Raw genomic sequence first — 17,293 nt, 5'->3', positions numbered from 1 at the left:
GAGTGGTGAATCTGTGGAATTCATTGCCACAGCTGGCTGTGAAGGCCTGGTCATTGGGTATGTCAAAGTGGATGTTAATAGGTTCTTGACCAACAAGGGCATCAAATGTTATGGGGAGGAGTCAGGAAAATGGGGCTGAGAGGTAAAATAAATCAGCCATGATCAAATGGTGGGTAGGTTCAATGGGCTGAATGGCCTAACTCATTCATACGTGTTTGATCTTGTAACTCTCAACTGTTCAGCCAGGGAAGCACCTTCTTTACATCTTCTGTTCATTCACCCTCAGTGTTCTGGCAATGACAATTGACCAGAAAGTTAATCAGCTAGCCTTATAACTAAACTATCCATATAAATCCTGCACTTTCAAGACCATATTGCCAGCTGGTGGTGTAGTGGCATTTGCACTTCAAGGCAGGTGGTCCAGGATTCAAATCCGGCCAGCTCTTTGCGCGTTTTCCATTCATGCTGAGTTGAGCGTCGAGCTAGCAACTCTGCCTTCTTTAAAAAAAAAACAGACAAACGTTAAAGAAATGGCAAGGTTGCTGCCCAGTACGCCACAGGTGTGGAGAGAAACAACAAGAGTACATTAGAGCAGGGCTCCACAGACTCCTCAGTTAATGGTAGGGATCCATGGCATAAAAAGGGTTGGGAACCCCTGCATTAGAGGTGGGATATTCGAAGGTGACTAAACTCCAGCTTCCAAAATGCCAATCCAGCTTGTGCAGGATGTGAGTAAAGAGTGCAGTGGAATGCTTTGTTCAGATGAGTGTAGCTTCAGCAACATTATAAAAAGGTCAAGTGCCATTAAGGACCAAGGTTCACTTTACTGACTTGTCATCACTTTGTGGTGTCATCTACAAGTTTACTGAAGTTACATGGCAAGCTACTTGGACAGCACCTCCAACAAATTCAAGGGCGTCCGTGACACAGGAATATTGTATTGCTGTTTGCCCCACCAAACCTCATTTCCTAACTTAGAAATGCATCACTTTTCCTTTATTTTTGACTTGAACTTTAGAAATTACTACAGGTTGAGCATCTCTTATCCAAAATGGAATATTTGCATCTATATGGTGAGATACCTTGGGGATGATACCCAAGTGTAAATATAAAATCTATTTACTTACATAGCTGGTATAAAGCTCAAAGAACAGCCTGAAGTCTAAGTACAATCTGGACCACTCCCGACCACGTTATTTACCTGTTTTCAGTGCTACGATTGGCTTCATATCCACCATCAATTTCAAACAGCCACCCATTCCACAGCAGTTACCACAGGAGGAGGGGGTAGTTTTATGTGATACTTTAAGCAACTTTGTGCGTGAAACAATAACCTTCAATTTTCATGATAGATCTTTGTTCGTATCATGATCAGCGTACTGTTAAACGGCGTGTGTTCAGTCCGATGATGAATCCACTCTTTCAAAACACAATCAAGATCTTTGTTTTCGTTGTATGCAGTGCTTTTCTGCTTATCACTAACTTCTATTCCTTACACAACTGGCTGTGATACGCAGAGACCTGCACAGCACCCCGGAACCTTTCCAGCATCTTGTGGAATTTTCTACTTGTGACACCACGTCAGCGCTCAAAAAAATTTTGGATATTGGATGTTTTTGGATTTAGGATAAGGGGTATTCAACCTATATTGAAAAATACCAGAAAGCATCTTTACAAGAACGGCAGCCATCACTTCCACTTTCAAAGACTATTAGAGCTGTGCAATAAATGATGAGCTTGTTAGCAGTGACACATGCGTTCCTGAATTTTAAAAACTGCAGTCAGTGCCAATGGGGTTTGGGGTGGGTGGGGATGAACAAATGTTATCATAATCTTCTGTTGAGAATTGTACAATGGTGAAGGAGGGGGGTATACCTGCTCTAAACAAGGAAAAGATTTAATATTTTATGCTCACCATTTCAGCATTTTGTGTCTATACAATAAAGTTGTAACTAGAGCTGCTCTTGCGTGAGTAATGAGTGTCTTTGGTTGTGTCCTTGGCTCATCACCAAGGGATGTGCCTCCAACAAGTTGTGCTGACCTTTCAAACCACAGGGGCACTCATGACCCATTTTCCTCTGCCTGCCAAGCTGATGAATGATGAAGTTTGTATCTGCAGAAGGAAATTGAGATGCATTTTTTTTTAGCAGGTGATTTGGGCAATTCTGACAGCGCAAATTTTGTCAATGGAGAAAAAAATGAGTGGTAAGTGCAGCTATTTGTGATTATTTTAAGCTCCTTTTCTGGTGCCCAGTACTGTCCAACATGCTGGGGCAAAAAAAAGATTTTGCATTGTTCTTGTGACATTTCAAAATGGAGAGAGCTATTCCCTCGAGACACTTTTAAATGCAGTGCACTGTCTATATTCAGGATGATCTGGCTTTTGGTCTTCAAAGCCTGTGCTTAATCACTCCTTTTTGATGTGTCCTTGTCGTCAGTAAAATCCTTAAACTCTCCGTTATTAGTCATTCTCCTCTGTAAATCCCCACCCATTTAAATACCTTTAACACCAAACACACACTTGAGCATTTGCGTTGTAAAGCTGGTGTAACCATTTCTGACAGATCTCCCTAGACTAGTGCTTTCATTTCTTGCTCTCAAACTGTAAGCTGCACATTCCCTATTCACTTTGGAATAGTGAAAACATAACCACCTTCAACAGATTTTTTAAAACTCCTCACTATACTTTTGACTCCAGTGGGAAGATTTTCGGAGCATCTATCACCAAGATTAAGATTGTATACCTGTTGGGTGATGGTCCCACTTGTTTTTCTCGTCACTAAAATGATGACCATCTGTCAACTTTTCCTGTTCTGGCCCACCCACCCCTCTCCTCAAAAATTCCTCCATGCTAGCTATTATTTGCAGTTTCCCTTTGTTCCACTTTGTGTCTGCTCTTGCCTATTCCTCAAAGAGAAACCTTGTCTTGGATTTCTCTTACCTCAGATTCTTGAATCAGTTGTGAATTCCCTGATATTATACTTACGGTATTGAATTTGCCCTAATCCAAGTAGCGTATACATACAGGGTACTGTGACAGCTGTACTATTTTCCCCATTACCTGCTTTCTGCTAATCTCACAATTGGCACTGCCTGAGCCCCATGTTATTCTTCTGTTCTGACTCAGCTTCCATCTCTCAAAAGTTTGCCCTGAATTCAAAGCTGTACTGTCCACCTGAATTGTCCTTAACGTGAAATAAAAATATTCAGCATTTCAAGCAGCATCTGTAGAAAACCATGCTTTGAGATCCAGAACCATTCTTCTTTAATTGGCCATTGCCCGTGAGCTTTTAGCAATGACATCTCTTCCACTTTGTACAATATCTGAGGCTCTATCCTTGTGGCCTTCTCATTTCTCATGTATGAGCTCCTGCTTTAGCACCACCACCTGAAAACTCATCAGGCTCCACCTGTATGCTGATGGTATGCAATCCTACAGCTCTAAACTTATTCCTCAACCTCCACTGAGTGCTCCAAAACTTCTTATTTAAACACCGGGAAACTAATGCCTCTGCTGAAGCCTTGGTGCCTGTCTGGCCAGGCTAAATCAAAATCTGCAATCATGCTCTCTAGTTAACCATGATCTGGGACTTTATAACTACCTTTCAGTAATTATAACCCATTTTTGATGAGGTTGAAAGCCTCATCCATGTCTCTGATAGTTCCCTCCTAGTCTGGCCAGGCACAAGTATGAATTCACGTTCAACCTTGCTGTCTTGTAACTCGACGGCTTCCACAGCAGTCTCCCCTTTATTCAGTGACTGAGTGAAGCCCAGTGATGTCAATGCTTTTAAAATTCCTGTCCATGTGTTTGATCCTTACTGCACATTTTCCTCACAATTTACTTCCTCCCCAAGAATTCTTCCTTCATTTTTCACCTTTGGTGAATCCTGACCTCTTTTACATAAGAACATAAGAAATAGGAGCAGGAGTAGGCCATCCGGCCCATCGAGCTTGCCCCACCATTCAATAAGATCATGGCTGATCTGTCCATAAACTCAGCTCCATCTACCTGCCTTTTCCCCATAACCCTTAATTCCCTTACTATGTAAAAACTTATCTAACTGTATCTTAAATACACTTAGTGAGGAAGCCTCAACTGCTTCCCTGGGCAGAGAATTCCACAGATTCGCCACTCTCTGGGGGAAAAAGTTTCTCCTCATCTCCGTCCTAAATCTCCCCTGAATCCAGGGAATGTCCCTAGTTCTAGTCTCGCCTAGCAATGGAAACGGCTTTCCTACTTCTATCTTATCTATCCCTTTCAAAATTTTGTATATTTCAATAAGATCCCCTCTCATTCTTCTGAACTCCAGAGAGTACAGTCCCAGGTGACTCAATCTCTCCTCATAGGTTAACCCCTTCATCTCTGGAATCAACCTGGTGAACCTCCTCTCTGCACTGCCTCCAAAGCCAGTATATCCCCCCTCAAGTATTTTTCTTTTGCTCACCCCAGTACTGGGGTGCCCTGAACATGATCCACATACCCGAAATCCTCCATTAAACTGCCTCTCAAAATCTACCCCCTGTCCCAACAGTGCTTCCATAGGCTGTAATATGCTATAAAATAGTCTGGGATTGTGAAAGGTGATGTCAGAAACAGTGGGAAGGATTGTTCCCAATGGGCCAAATGGCTGCATCCTTTTAAACTAAAAATAAGTTTGCCTTCCTTTTTGGCTTAGTGTCAATTTTTGTCTGAATAGATTCCTGTGGAGTGCCTAAGGACGATCCACTATATAAATGCAAATCGTTTTACAGTCTATTGTTTGGAAAGCACATTTGGCATTAATGTAGGCAAATATGAAAGTTAATTTGCAGAGTGTCATGCCACCTCTGAAGAAACTTGGTTCTTGCTGAGATCCAGTTCTGCAGATGCTACCACAGAAAAGTACTTGCCCAAAAAAGCTGTTACGTGTGTGTGTATGTAAACTTGGGTATTGTTATTTATTATATATTAAGGACTGATTCAGTGCACATTAGTTTGAGACCCTGGATTCAGCTCTTCTTGGTGTTAAATTTAGGGGGAAGTGCCTGGATGTTTTGCAGAGGGAGAATGGAATTGGAAGTTGAATTATATATGATGGTGATGACGTCAACTCAGGCCTGAGAGGCCAGCGCCAGGCATTTTCATGCCTTACAAGGTGCGAAACGAAAGACTGTGTGGCGCGCCACTCCTTGCACAGACATTTCTCAGTATTTTTCTTTATTTTACGAAGTCGAGTTGTGATCTCAACATTCAATCCGGCACGGATGGAAAGTGTACTCGAGAACGGCCCAACTGGATTCGAACCCGGGAACCTCCGTTCCGGAGTCCGGCGCTGATGTCACTGCACCACCAGCCGACAAATTATATAGTGGCACCAAATTCCAGGGCTGTGGGCTCAGTCAGTTCAACAGGGCAGGAAGTAGAGTGGGTTACTTAATCTAACCACTGAGTTATTTCTGGTCTCTCTCTCTCTCTCTCTCTCTCTCTCTCCCCACAGATCATGAGGACTTTGTCAATGGAAAATATTTTGCATCCAAATTGCAGTGGAAGCATGGAAAAGAATGGGAACCTGCTGAAAATGTTTCCATCCTTAATAGCAGGTTAAGGGAAATAAACTATAACATCCCTTGTGAAAATAATGTTCACCTATCATTCATACACTACTGCACCAGCCATGTGCTGATACAGCAAACTCCCAATAAACATTGCACTGATTTTGTTTCTTCAATGGGTCAGAGTTAATTACACTCACCAGTACCTGGTTGTACATTTTTTTAAAAAACCTGTAAACCATCTCATCAGCACAGCAAAGCTATGACTGTAATGGTCTCTACATTGGGACTCTGGCACATTTGCAGCCTGCAGTTTCTGCGTAGCTGCCCTGTCTACTTTTCTTTTCAAACCATCCTTCTGCAGCAGTTGAGACCTCTTTCCAAGCAGTTGACTTGCTATCCTTCATAACTTTAGTTCTTCTGCATTTTATTGTTGGAGTTATGGTAGGTCATTTCCTCCTCAAGCTGTCCACTGCTCCCAGAACAATTAGAATAAACATGTGAATGGGCCCTGGCGTGTTCTTATTTGCCCCTGGTTGACATAAGCTGAACATTAACAATTATTCGTGTAGGGGCTTGGCCTTCCCTGGCAGGTTGAGATGGGGGATTGGTGGGGGTTGAACAGGGGATTGGTTGCACTTGTGAGCAATGGCTGAACTTGTGAATTCACTGAGTAGGTTATTGGCATCGTTGCTTGATCTAGGCCACTCGTGTTTTACTACTGATGACTTTGAGATTGTAAAGTGCCCTGTTATAATTAGACTGACGGACTACAGTAGATATAAATTGAGTTTATATTTTGTGTTTGCTGTGTAGCTCAGACCATTAGATTCATGATTAGAAGCATGTGCAGTATTATCCCTGTACAGACACAACGGACACTGAATTGAGTGGTGATTGAGGAAAGTAATCCAACTGATCTCTGCAAGTCGAGCCTTTGTGCTTTTTGACTTTAATCGTGTATTTTATCAAAGTGACATTGTACTCGGTTGTTTTGCCATTTATGATCTAAATGGCAAATTTAAATACTGCCCTGTCAACCCCACTGACGTTGACAGTGGGGTATGACTTGACTGGGCAGCTTCCTTGTCCTCAATGCAGAAATCATAGATTTGTTGTACTACTGCGTGGTGGTGCTGTGTACGTATTTTCTGTGCAGAATTTCTTCTCCGCCTGGTACCTCTTCAGGTGTTTCTAGTATTTCCATCACTTGCATCTCTTGTGTGCAATGAAGCCCTATAGCGACTAGCCTGCTGGTTAGCAATGTTACAAGTGCAAGTAAGCTGGAGTCCTCGACAATGAAACAGAGTATACCGTATCAAAGTTCTACAGTTGTCCTGTTTGTATGGTCTGTTTTATACTTGATTGTTTCAGTTCAGGATCATTTCTGGCACAAACGTTCAAGCAAAAGTTCCAACAAGATTCCTTGATGTTAATTTATTTCCAAATCATTTTATTTATTCATTCAGCTTCTGCTCTGAAGCAGCTATTCTGATACCCACTAGTAAACCCTTCTCTACCAAATGGTTTCTGTACAGAAGGTACAATCACTTTGTGTTTTTTCTTTGTAGCTGTGCCCTACTGGTGCCAAACAGTGTTTTCCTCCGGGAACTCCTCAGATAGGAATTGATTAGCAAAGCTGTAAGGGCTGGTGCCTTTATCTAGAGAAATCTCTTGCCTGGGTTTTCCTTGCTAATCAGCTTGATGCTCCCACCCCAAAAGCCTTTGTGTAAAACAGCACTTATCAATCTGTCATTATAATCTGTTCTCCAAGAGATGGGCAAATCTGTGGGTTCTGTTAACTTATAGTTTACAATATCTCTGCCCTAGACCACTCTTTAATTATACTCTGATGTATCAAGCATTTGTTCATTATTTGGTGCTGATATTAGAAATAGGTTTTTCCAGAATTTTCCATTAGGTTGATCAAAAATACTTGAATCTTTGGGAGACTCTTTACTTCTCTGCTCACTAGTATGGTATGTTATTATTTTGGTTTTCAATGTTTGTGAGCCTTTCTTTGAAAGGTAATTGGTGATCAGTTCGCTCTGGCAGCATGACCTTAACTGTAGTTCAGTAACCTTGTCCTCATTTCTGCGTAGCCTACAACTGTGACATGCTTTGCAATGTATTGAATGTTGGCTGACATTGCTTTACAGAGCACATTTAGGTTTTGTGAATTTCTTCAGCGCTCCTTTGAGAATGCTGTGCCATTGAGAGAATTTGGAAATCTAGCAACAAGTCTACCAAGTCACTGCTGGCAGTCTGTCTGTGTACTAGAAGGTGTCGTACTGGGTGGATCGTCCTTGTGGTGCCAAGTGCCCTGGGCCCAGTTCCTGTAAAGCATGTCAACATCCTGTCTAACTGTGATGTACCTTATACTGTGAGAAAGTTGTGCTTTATCTGTAATGTGTATCCAGTGTTGCATTTTAAATACTGTATCCATTGTGTTTACATGATAACATTTCTGCACTTTTTTTGTTAATAAAACTTGTGTTGCAAACTATTGGTATATTTTCTGTTTCTTCGACGGGGTGGATATAACTGGGTATAGTTTCTAATGAGCCAAGCAAAATTTTAACACAGAAGTGTTAATGGTTTCAAAGAAAATTTTATTTGTGTGATGCTTTGTCACTAGAGAACTTCTGAAAGTGGGTCCTGGGGTGGGTCATTTTGTGTGTTGAACTTTGCCCAGAAAATCAGCAAAGCGCAATAGAGTGAGAGAAGAATTGGTAAGGAGAATGCTGCCTAATGTGGTACCGACACTTTGCAGATTTGAATAGCTGACAGTGACAGTCAACTTTTATCTGCCTTCTAGAAGTTTTGAGTATTCACTAACCCCTTGTTCTGCCTGATGCTCTGCACACCAATAAAGTTGACTTTGAAGTGTCTGCAAAAGTTTAAATGCTTGATTTTTCCCTTTGCCTTTCCTTAAACTTAGTGCAGTCTCATGCCTTTCTTTGCATAAATTGCCTATTTTACCACACATCTTTTTCTTTCATTCCCTTCTCACTAATTAAGGAAGTGTGTTCACTTACTGAGGTCTCACTTTTACAGTTACCACATTGCTCGTTTGCTAACTTTCACCCTGGGTTTCTATTCTGATAGTGAGGAGTATCCTACATTCTCAAAGTTAGAAGGCATGTTCAAGGAACACCTCACCATAATTTAAATTGTGCCACTTTGAGAAGTGGTCATAAAATTCTTGATCAGAGAATTGTCAACACAGCTTGTATTTTGATATTGCAGTAGTGATAGTGGCATTCAACATCTGTGAACGCATAAAATTACATGGTTAGTTGTTTTGGTGGTGTAAAGAGTGGAGTTGTTTATATGGTGTCGTGGCATCATAGGCAGTGTAGGCATGATGGGGCAAAGGCCTGTTCCTGTGCTGTGCTCAAAAGTCATAGTTGTGTAGCACAGAGGCAGTTTAACTTGGCCATACTGAGCAAGATGCCTATATGAGCTAGTCACACGTACCTGTATTTGGTGCTGCTAGTTCATTCCATGTACCCACCAGCTGTGGCTGTGTATGTTGGGGGGGCGGGGGGAGGGGGGAGGGTAGTCAGTTCATCCTTGGATCACTTTTAAATCTTTCCATTCACTTTAAACCTATGCCCTCTAGTTTTTAAACTCCCTTAACCTGGTAAGATGACTGTCCCTTCAGAGACTCTAAACCTCTTGAGTTCCCCCCTTAGCCTTCTGCACTCCAGGCAAAATGGTCCCAGCATATGCAGTTCCTCCTTTTATAATTGAAGCTCTAAATGTCCTGGCAACTTCTGTGAATCTTTTTCACCACCATCTCCCCCTTTTACCTCCCCATCCCCTGCCCGGCACTCCCACCACCTCTTAGCTTCATCACAACCTTCCCGTAAGAGGGTGTGACCTGAGCATTCCTACTATTCCGAGTTCTAAGTTTGATGCATGATGCCAGGTCAGTGGTGGAACAATGTAGGGTAGGTGTTTGGTGCCCAGCCACAGCACTTCATCGAGCTGTGAGATGTTCCCTGCCCCACTAAGAAGCTGCACCTGACCAACCCAAACCTTGGAGCCAATCCTTATCCTGAAGTTTACAGATCTGACTTTCCGACTTCCCTTCCTTACCACAAGGGTCCCACAAACATCTGTAAGATGAAGCATGGCTCTGGCTTTCCGTTAGCTTATACTGGTGGAGGATAGAGGGGAGAATTCCCTGGTGGGTTTAATTACTGCTGTGAGATCCAGCTCAGAGGTCTCACTTTAATATTGAGTCATCAGAAGTTTTGAGAGGAGGGGATTTCAATCACATTCACTACCTGAGTAGAAAAAGCGGCAGTGGGTCACTAAGCAAAAAAAGATCTTTGACCAGTGACCGATCGGTGTTTGGGATTGATTAGCAAGAGCAAGTTAAAGGAAGGCGAGGCAAGCGCGGTGGCAGTCATCTGAGAGGACAGTCAGGGTAGTGAGGCTTTAGCTCTTCAAGGCTTCAGTCAGAAAAACAAAGGAAAGAAAAGCTCAAGGTTAAGTTCCCCCCTCCCCTTCATTATATCTACTCAGCTGGGCAGTTGAAATATTAGGCAGGATAGCTGAATGCTACTCTTACAGGATGTGGGAAGGCAGGGAGACCTCCAGTGTCCCTGATGACTACAACTGTGAGAAGCGCACCCAGCTGCAGCTTCTAGCAATCCACGTTAAAGATGAACCCCAGATCATGTGGGGGAGGCTGAGGCAGTGATAGCTAGGAAATACAGAGAGGTAGTTACACCCAAGGTGCAGGACACAGGAGACTGGGTGAGAGTCAGGAAGGAGAAGGAAGTTAAGGAACCAGTGCAGAGTACCCCTGTGGCCATTCCCTTCAAAAGGAATATCACTTTGGATACTGTTGGGGGTGGGAGTGTGTGGTTTGCTTTGACCTAACAGGAAAGTCACAGTGGTAGAGCCTCTGGCACTGAGTTTGTCCCTGCGACTCAGAAGGGAAGTGGGGGGGGGGGGAGAAGAGGCGTGCTATGGTGATAGACTCAGAGGGCTGGAAATTGAGGAAGAGCCGGAATAAGAAGCAGGGAGGGGGTGTGGAAGCAGGCGATAGGTGAAGCCACATGAGGGCAAAAGTGGAGGGGAAGGGCTGAAGAGGGAGGAATCTGATGGGACGGAACAGTGGGCCATGGGCGAAAGGAAAGGAGGGGGAGAACCATGGGGTACTGAGAAGAGAAGTGGTGAGAGGAATCAAAATGAGGAATGGAAGAAGTTTTTTGGGGGCATATTTGCCCCAAAGCTGACACAATCTTACTTTTGTGTGTGTGTGTGTAACGAACTTGTAGGATGTAAAAGCTAATTTACAGAAACTTTAAGTAAATCAGAGCTGGTCTCCCTGGGGCTATCCTGTGTTCTGATAGAGTTAACTCAAGTTCGGGCTTCTGTGCTAGGACGGTGCCAATGCATTTTTCATTTCACTAGAGGGAGCAGCTAGAATTGTCGGTAAATGGAATGTGCCTGTATAAGATATAGGAGCAGAATTAGGCCATTTGGCCCATTGAGTCTGCTCCACCATTTCATCATGGCTGATCCAATTTTCCTCTCAATGTCAATCTCCTGCCTTCTCCCCATATCCCTTCATGCCCAGACTAATCAAGAACCTATCAACTTCTGTCTCAAATACACCCTATGATCTGGCTCTGTTGCCACCTATGGCAATGAATTCCATAGATTCACCACCCTCCAGTTAAAGAAATTCCTCCTCATCTCTGTTCTAAATGGATGCCCCTCTGTTCTGAGGCTGTCCCCTCTGGTCCTAGACTCCTCCACTATAGGAAACATCCTCTCCACATCCACTTTATCAAGATGGAACTTCCCAGTACCCAACATCTTAATTCCAATTTCCATTCCCATTCTAACATGCCAGTCCATGGCCACAATGAGGCTACCCACAGCGTGGAGGAGCACAGTCTTATATTCCACCTGGGTAGCCTCCAACCTGATGGCATGAATATCGATTTCTCCTTCCATTTAAAAACAATTTCCTGTCTCCTCCCCACTTCTTTTCCCACTCTCCTCTTATTTCTTCTCACTTGCCTATAACCTCCCCCTGGATCCCCTCTTCCTTCCCTTTCTCCTATGTTCCACTCTCCTCTCCTATCGGATTCCTTCCTCTCCAGCCCTTTACCTTTTCCACTCACCTGGCTTCACCTATCACCTTCGAGCTCTCCCTCTTCACCTTCACCCACTTTTTTTTGCTCTGGTGTTTTCCCCCTTCCTTTCCAGTCCCAAAGATGGGTCTCAACCTGAAATATCAACTGTTTGTTCATTTCCATAGATGCTGCCTGACCTGCTGAGTTCCTCCAGCATTTTGTGTGTGTTCTTTCAACATTCAATAGATTTCAATGAAATCCCCGTCATTCTTCTAAATTCCAGTGAATACAGGCCCAGGGATATCAATCGCTCCTCATACAATGTCTTTTAATCCTGAAATCATTCTCATGAACTTCCTCTGGACTCTCTCAAATGTCAGTGCATTCTTTCTTAGGTAAGGGGACCAAAGCTGCTCAGAATACTCCAAGTGAGGCCACAAAGTCCCAGCATTACATCCTTGCTTTTATATTCTAGTCTTAAAATGAATATTGCATTTGCCTTCCTCACCACCAAGTTAACCTTTAGGAAATTCTGCATGTGGACTTCCAAGTCCCTTTGTACCTCGGATTTTAGGATTTCCTCTCCATTTAGAAAATGGTCTATGCTTTTATTCCTTCTACCAAAGTGCATGACCATTCACTCCCTGACACTGTATTCCATCTGTCACTTCTTTGTTCAGTCTCCCAACCTGTCTAAATCCTTCTACAGCTGTCTGCTTCCTCAACACTGCCTATGCCTCCACCTACCTTAGTATCATTCAGAAACCTGGCCACAAAGCCATCAACTCCATCATCCAAATCATTGACATACACTGACACCTGTAGAACACCACTAGTCACCGAAAGCCAATCAGACATGGCTCCCTTTATTCCCACTCTTTTTTTCCTGCTAATCAGCTAGCACTCTCTTAGTGCTAGTATCTTTCCTGTAACACCATAGGTTCTTATCTTGCTAGGCAGTCTCGTTTGCGGCATCTTGTCAAAGGCCTTCTGAAAATCCAAATTCACAACATCCACCAATTCTCCTTTGTTTTTCCTGCTTGTTATTTCCTCAAATAATTCCAGCAGATTTGTCAGGCAAGATTTTCCCTTGCTGACTTAGGCCTGTTCTATCGTGTGCCTCCAACTACCCTGGACCACATCCTTAACATTCTGGTTCCCTTCTCACCCCTTTACTTCTCACCAGCCCATTATTTCCCTTCGGTTGCCCTCCTCCTTCCCTTTCTTCCATGGTCCACTGCCCTCCCCTATCAGATTCCTCCTTTTTCAGCCCTTTACCTCTTCCACCTATCCCCTCCCAGCTTCTTTCTTCATCTCCTTGCCCCACCTGCTCACCCTTCCCCCTTACCTGGTCTCACCTATCACCTGCCAGCTTGTACTCCTTTCCTTCCCACCTCCTTGTTCCAGCTTCTTTTCGAGTCAGAGAAAAGTACAGCATGGAAACAGGCCCTTTGGCCCATCTAGTCCATGCTGAACCATTTAAGCAGCTTAGTCCCATCGACCTGCACTGGACCATACTCCAGCCATCCATGTACCTATCCAAACTTCTCTTAAATGTTGAAATTGAACTTGCACGCACCACTTGCACTGGCAGCTCATTCCACACTCCCATGACTCTCTGAGAGAAGAAGCTTCCCTCCCTGTTCTTTTTCACCTTTCACCCTTAACCCCATGACCTCCAGTTGTAGTCCCAGCCAATCTCAGTAAGAAAAGCCTGCTTTTCTTTATCCTATCTATACCCCTTATAATTTTGTATACCTCTTATCAAACATTCCCTTCATCTTCTACGTTCCAGGGAATAAAGTCCAAACCTATTCAATCTTTCTTTATAAGGTTTTGGCCTTTATCAGTTGTGGGATTGAGTTTAGGAGCCGAGAGGTAATGTTACAGCTATATAGGACCCTGGTCAGACCCCATTTGGAGTACTGTGCTCAGTTCTGGTCACCTCGCTACAGGAAGGATGTGGAAACCATAGAAAGGGTGCAGAGGAGATTTACAAGGATGCTGCCTGGATTGGGGAGCATGTCTTATGAGAATAGGTTGAGTGAACTCGGCCTTCTTTTCCTCTAAGCAACGAAGGATGAGAAGTGACCTGATAGAGGTGTACAAGATAATGAGAGGCATTGATCGTGTGGATAGTCAGAGGCTTTTTCCCAGGGCTGAGATGGATAGCACGAGAGGGCACAGTTTTAAGGTGCTTGGAAGTAGGTACAGAGGAGATGTCAAGGGTAAGTTTTTTACGCCGAGAGTGGTGAGTGTGTGGAATGGGCTGCCGGTGACGGTGGTGGAGGCGGATATGATAGAGTCTTTTAAGAGACTCCTGGATAGGTACGTGGAGCTTAGAAAAACAGAGGGCTATGGGTAACCCTAGGTAATTTCTGAAGTAAGGACATGTTCAGCACAACTTTGTGGGCCGAAGGACCTGTATTGTGCTGTGGGTTTTCTATGTTCTATAACTCAGCTCCTCCAGTCCTGGCAACATCCTTGTAAATTTTCTCTGTACCCTTTCAACCTTATTCACATCTTTCCTTTAGGTACAGTAGGTGACCAAAACAGCAATACTCCCAAATTAGGCCTCACCAATGTCTTATACAGCCTCAACATAACATCCCATCTCCTGTACCCAATACTTTGTTTTATGAAGGCCAACGTGCCAAGAACTTTCTTTACCGTAAGACCATAAGATATAGGAGCAGAATTAGGCCATTTGGCCCAATAAGTCTGTTCCGCCATTTCATCATGGCTGATCCATTTTCCCTCTCAGCCCCAGTCACCTGCTTTCTCCCTGTATTCCTTTGCGCCCCGATTAAAGAATCTATCAACCTCTGCTGTAAATATACACAATGATTTGGCCTTAACAGCTCCCTGTGGCGATGAATTCCAGATTCACGATTCACCATCCTCTGGCTGAAGACTTTGCTGCTCATCTCTGCTCTAAAAGGATGCCCCTCTACCTACTCCCCCCTTCTTTTCCATTCCTGTTTATTCCCCTCCATAGATACAGTGTGGCTTGTTAAATTCCTCCAGTTCATGTGTGTGTTCCTCCAGAAGCTAGCTATTTTTCAGGATTGCAACAATGACTAGAAAAAGATCGACCTTTATTTCTTACTATCCTAACCTGGAGCAAAATGGTGAAATGATACGAAGGCAGGGTCTTTCTTTCCTAGTAACGTGAATTTGAGTCTTCGGGATGTTGGTGTACATTTAGAACAGCACAATGGACTGGTGCATGTTAATACACATTCCTACTGACACTTTTTCTTCTCAGTAAAGGTCAAGCTGAAGGAAATTGGCACAATCTAGCCTCCTCCTTCCTACTCATAGCAAAGCAGCGTGACATGTCAGAGAGCTGCTTTGAGACCAAGTTTGCACTGATTACGAGAATAAAATAAAAGAAGACAACTTTTTAATCAAGGCACTGCCAGATCAGGCATATGGCATCTGAGCAAGTCTGCTGCTTCGTTGAGCCTGTCTATGGCATGGATCTGGCCTCATGGAGTGAAAATTATTTAAGAGGAAATCATGACATCATCATGCTTTTCTTTTCAATTTAGAAATATATTGCATTATGAGGCCCTTACTGGCCTGAATAGGCTGTGCTGCCCAAATACACCAATTAACCTACTAACCCTGCATCTTTGGAATGTGGGAGGAAACAGGAGCACCTGGAGGAAACCCACACGGTCATGGGAGAGTGTACAGACATGGGTGGAAATCAAATATTACAGTGCTGTAAAGCATCGTGCTAACCGTGCTGCTCTCTTTTTTTTCCTACAAAAATAAAATCAGCCAAATCATAAAATGTTATTGATGCTAGTTTTTTTCCTCTGGCAGGAGTGTGATCCAGAATGCAATATTGCCAACATAATGGGATGTGTTCATGTTTTAAATAACCTCAATTGGTCACATTGATTTGCTTTTGCTCTTACTTTCTGATCAAATCTCCTGACCTGTCATGTTATTTAATATTTTATTGTTGAGCAGTCTTTCTTGTGTCCATGACTTCTGTGGCAAGAATGTGATTAAAAGGGGCGGGTATTGGGGCTGATTAGTGAAAAGGAAAACTTTTGGTGTTGAAAGTCTATTTCATTTATACACTGGCTACTCTTCCGTGTTGCAGATGAAGTACTGAAATATGATTTGGAGGGGGCGTGATGGAGTGGGTTTCTCAGCAATAAAGCCATGGAAATTCCAGTGTTTTGACATAAATAAAAGGCAGATGAAAGAATTTCACATGACAAATCTATCAGAATTCATGTTGGGACCTGTTGTGTGTTACCTGTTCCCTTATCCACTCCCCATTTCCCATGAATTGTCTGTTATATGGAAATTGCAGACTTTCAAAATAATTACTTCCAAGGAATTGATACCAACTTTTTGAAAACCTATTGCTGCAAGTCTGGAACTGTGTGAGTCACCTCACAGATGACTCACAGATATTCAAAGCAGAAGAGCAATTGAATGTCATTATATATAATTTAATGGGTAGAAATTACGTAGCATCCATCTATCCGACAGTTAAGATTTGAGGTAACTGTGCACAGGACCCAGCAGTTCCATTTTAACATCAAAAGCACTATCCATAATCATTGCCTTTTTATTTTCCTCTTGTATATTTTTATACTTTAAATGTGAGTGTTTTAGCCAGCCAGCTGATGCACAGAACACAGGCCCTTTGGCCGATAATGTACAGTCCCTTTAATTTACCCCAAGATTTATCTAACCCTTCCCCCCCCCATATAGCCCTCCACTTTTTCTTTCATCCATGAGCCTATCTAAGACCCTCTTAAATGTCCTGAATGTATCCTGTCTCTACCACTCCCAGCAGCGCATCCGTATCCCTCTCTGTGTTTAAAAATAAACCTACCTCTGACATCCCTGCCATGTTTGAAGGTCCCTCCCAACATCAAGTTATGCCATTTCTACTGTGGGAGAAAGGTGTCTGCTTGTCCTCAGTCAACACCTTTTATTATCTTGTACATCTCAATCAAGTCAGCTCTCCTCCTCCTCGCCAGAGATAAGCTCCAGCCCACTCAACCTATCCTAGTAGGACATGCTCCCTAATCCAGGCAGCACTCTGGTAAATCTCCTCCGCACTCTGTCTAAAGCTTCTACGTCCTCCCTTTAATGATGCAGTCCTGAACTTCCCAGGAATTGTTGTTTTGAAGCTTGGGTCTTCAGGAACTGGCACATTCAAGCTGCTTACCTGATGCCATGTGCCCGTGCAAGTTCTGTATTACGCCTGTGCATGCATACTTATGCATTATGACATTAAACTTGACTTTGAATCCTGAAAGGCTTTCAGATTATGCCTTTTAAGGTCACGGACTAAAATAGGATTTAATAAAAATATTTTAATAACAAGGATTTAACATATTGTACGGTTGACTAGGGTGCATCAATCAAACTTGAAAGGGTTTGGAGTAGCACACAAAATGCCAGAGGAATTCAGCAGGCCAGGCAGCATCTATGGAAATGAATAAAAAGTCGATGTTTCGGGCAAAGACTCTTCATCAGGACTGGAAAGGAAGGAGGAAGAAGCCAGGAATTTGTGTGTGTTACTCTGGACTTTCCAGCGACTGCAGAATCTCGTCTTTCTGAAATGGTTTCTTAGGATGCCTTTTCGAGGGAACCATTTAAAGGAATGGTAAAAT

General features: G+C 43.2%; 1 protein-coding gene across 12 annotated transcripts in view; it reads left to right on the top strand.

Annotated features, from left to right (window-relative positions):
• The window catches only part of trim37 (tripartite motif containing 37), a 158,598-nt gene that overhangs the window by 83,957 nt on the left and 57,348 nt on the right, over nucleotides 1–17,293 (top strand). For 3 of the 12 annotated variants that reach the window (XM_063031582.1, XM_063031583.1, XM_063031581.1), the window contains one exon: nucleotides 5,481–8,072. The exons of 1 other annotated variant lie outside the window; for it this stretch is intronic. In XM_063031582.1, the coding sequence (XP_062887652.1) occupies nucleotides 5,481–5,725 (245 nt within the window). In that variant the 3' untranslated portion in view covers nucleotides 5,726–8,072. Of the gene's footprint in view, nucleotides 1–2,147; nucleotides 2,206–5,018; nucleotides 8,073–17,293 lie in introns of those variants that run through there. 8 more of the 12 variants (XM_063031591.1, XM_063031589.1, XM_063031585.1 and 5 more) reach the window with 8 other exon arrangements.

The sequence above is a fragment of the Mobula hypostoma genome, chromosome 23 (assembly GCF_963921235.1).
Source record: "Mobula hypostoma chromosome 23, sMobHyp1.1, whole genome shotgun sequence".
In the NCBI taxonomy this organism is placed as follows: domain Eukaryota; kingdom Metazoa; phylum Chordata; class Chondrichthyes; order Myliobatiformes; family Myliobatidae; genus Mobula; species Mobula hypostoma.
Note: the sequence above shows the minus strand (reverse complement) of the source record. Positions and strands in the feature narration are given on the sequence as shown.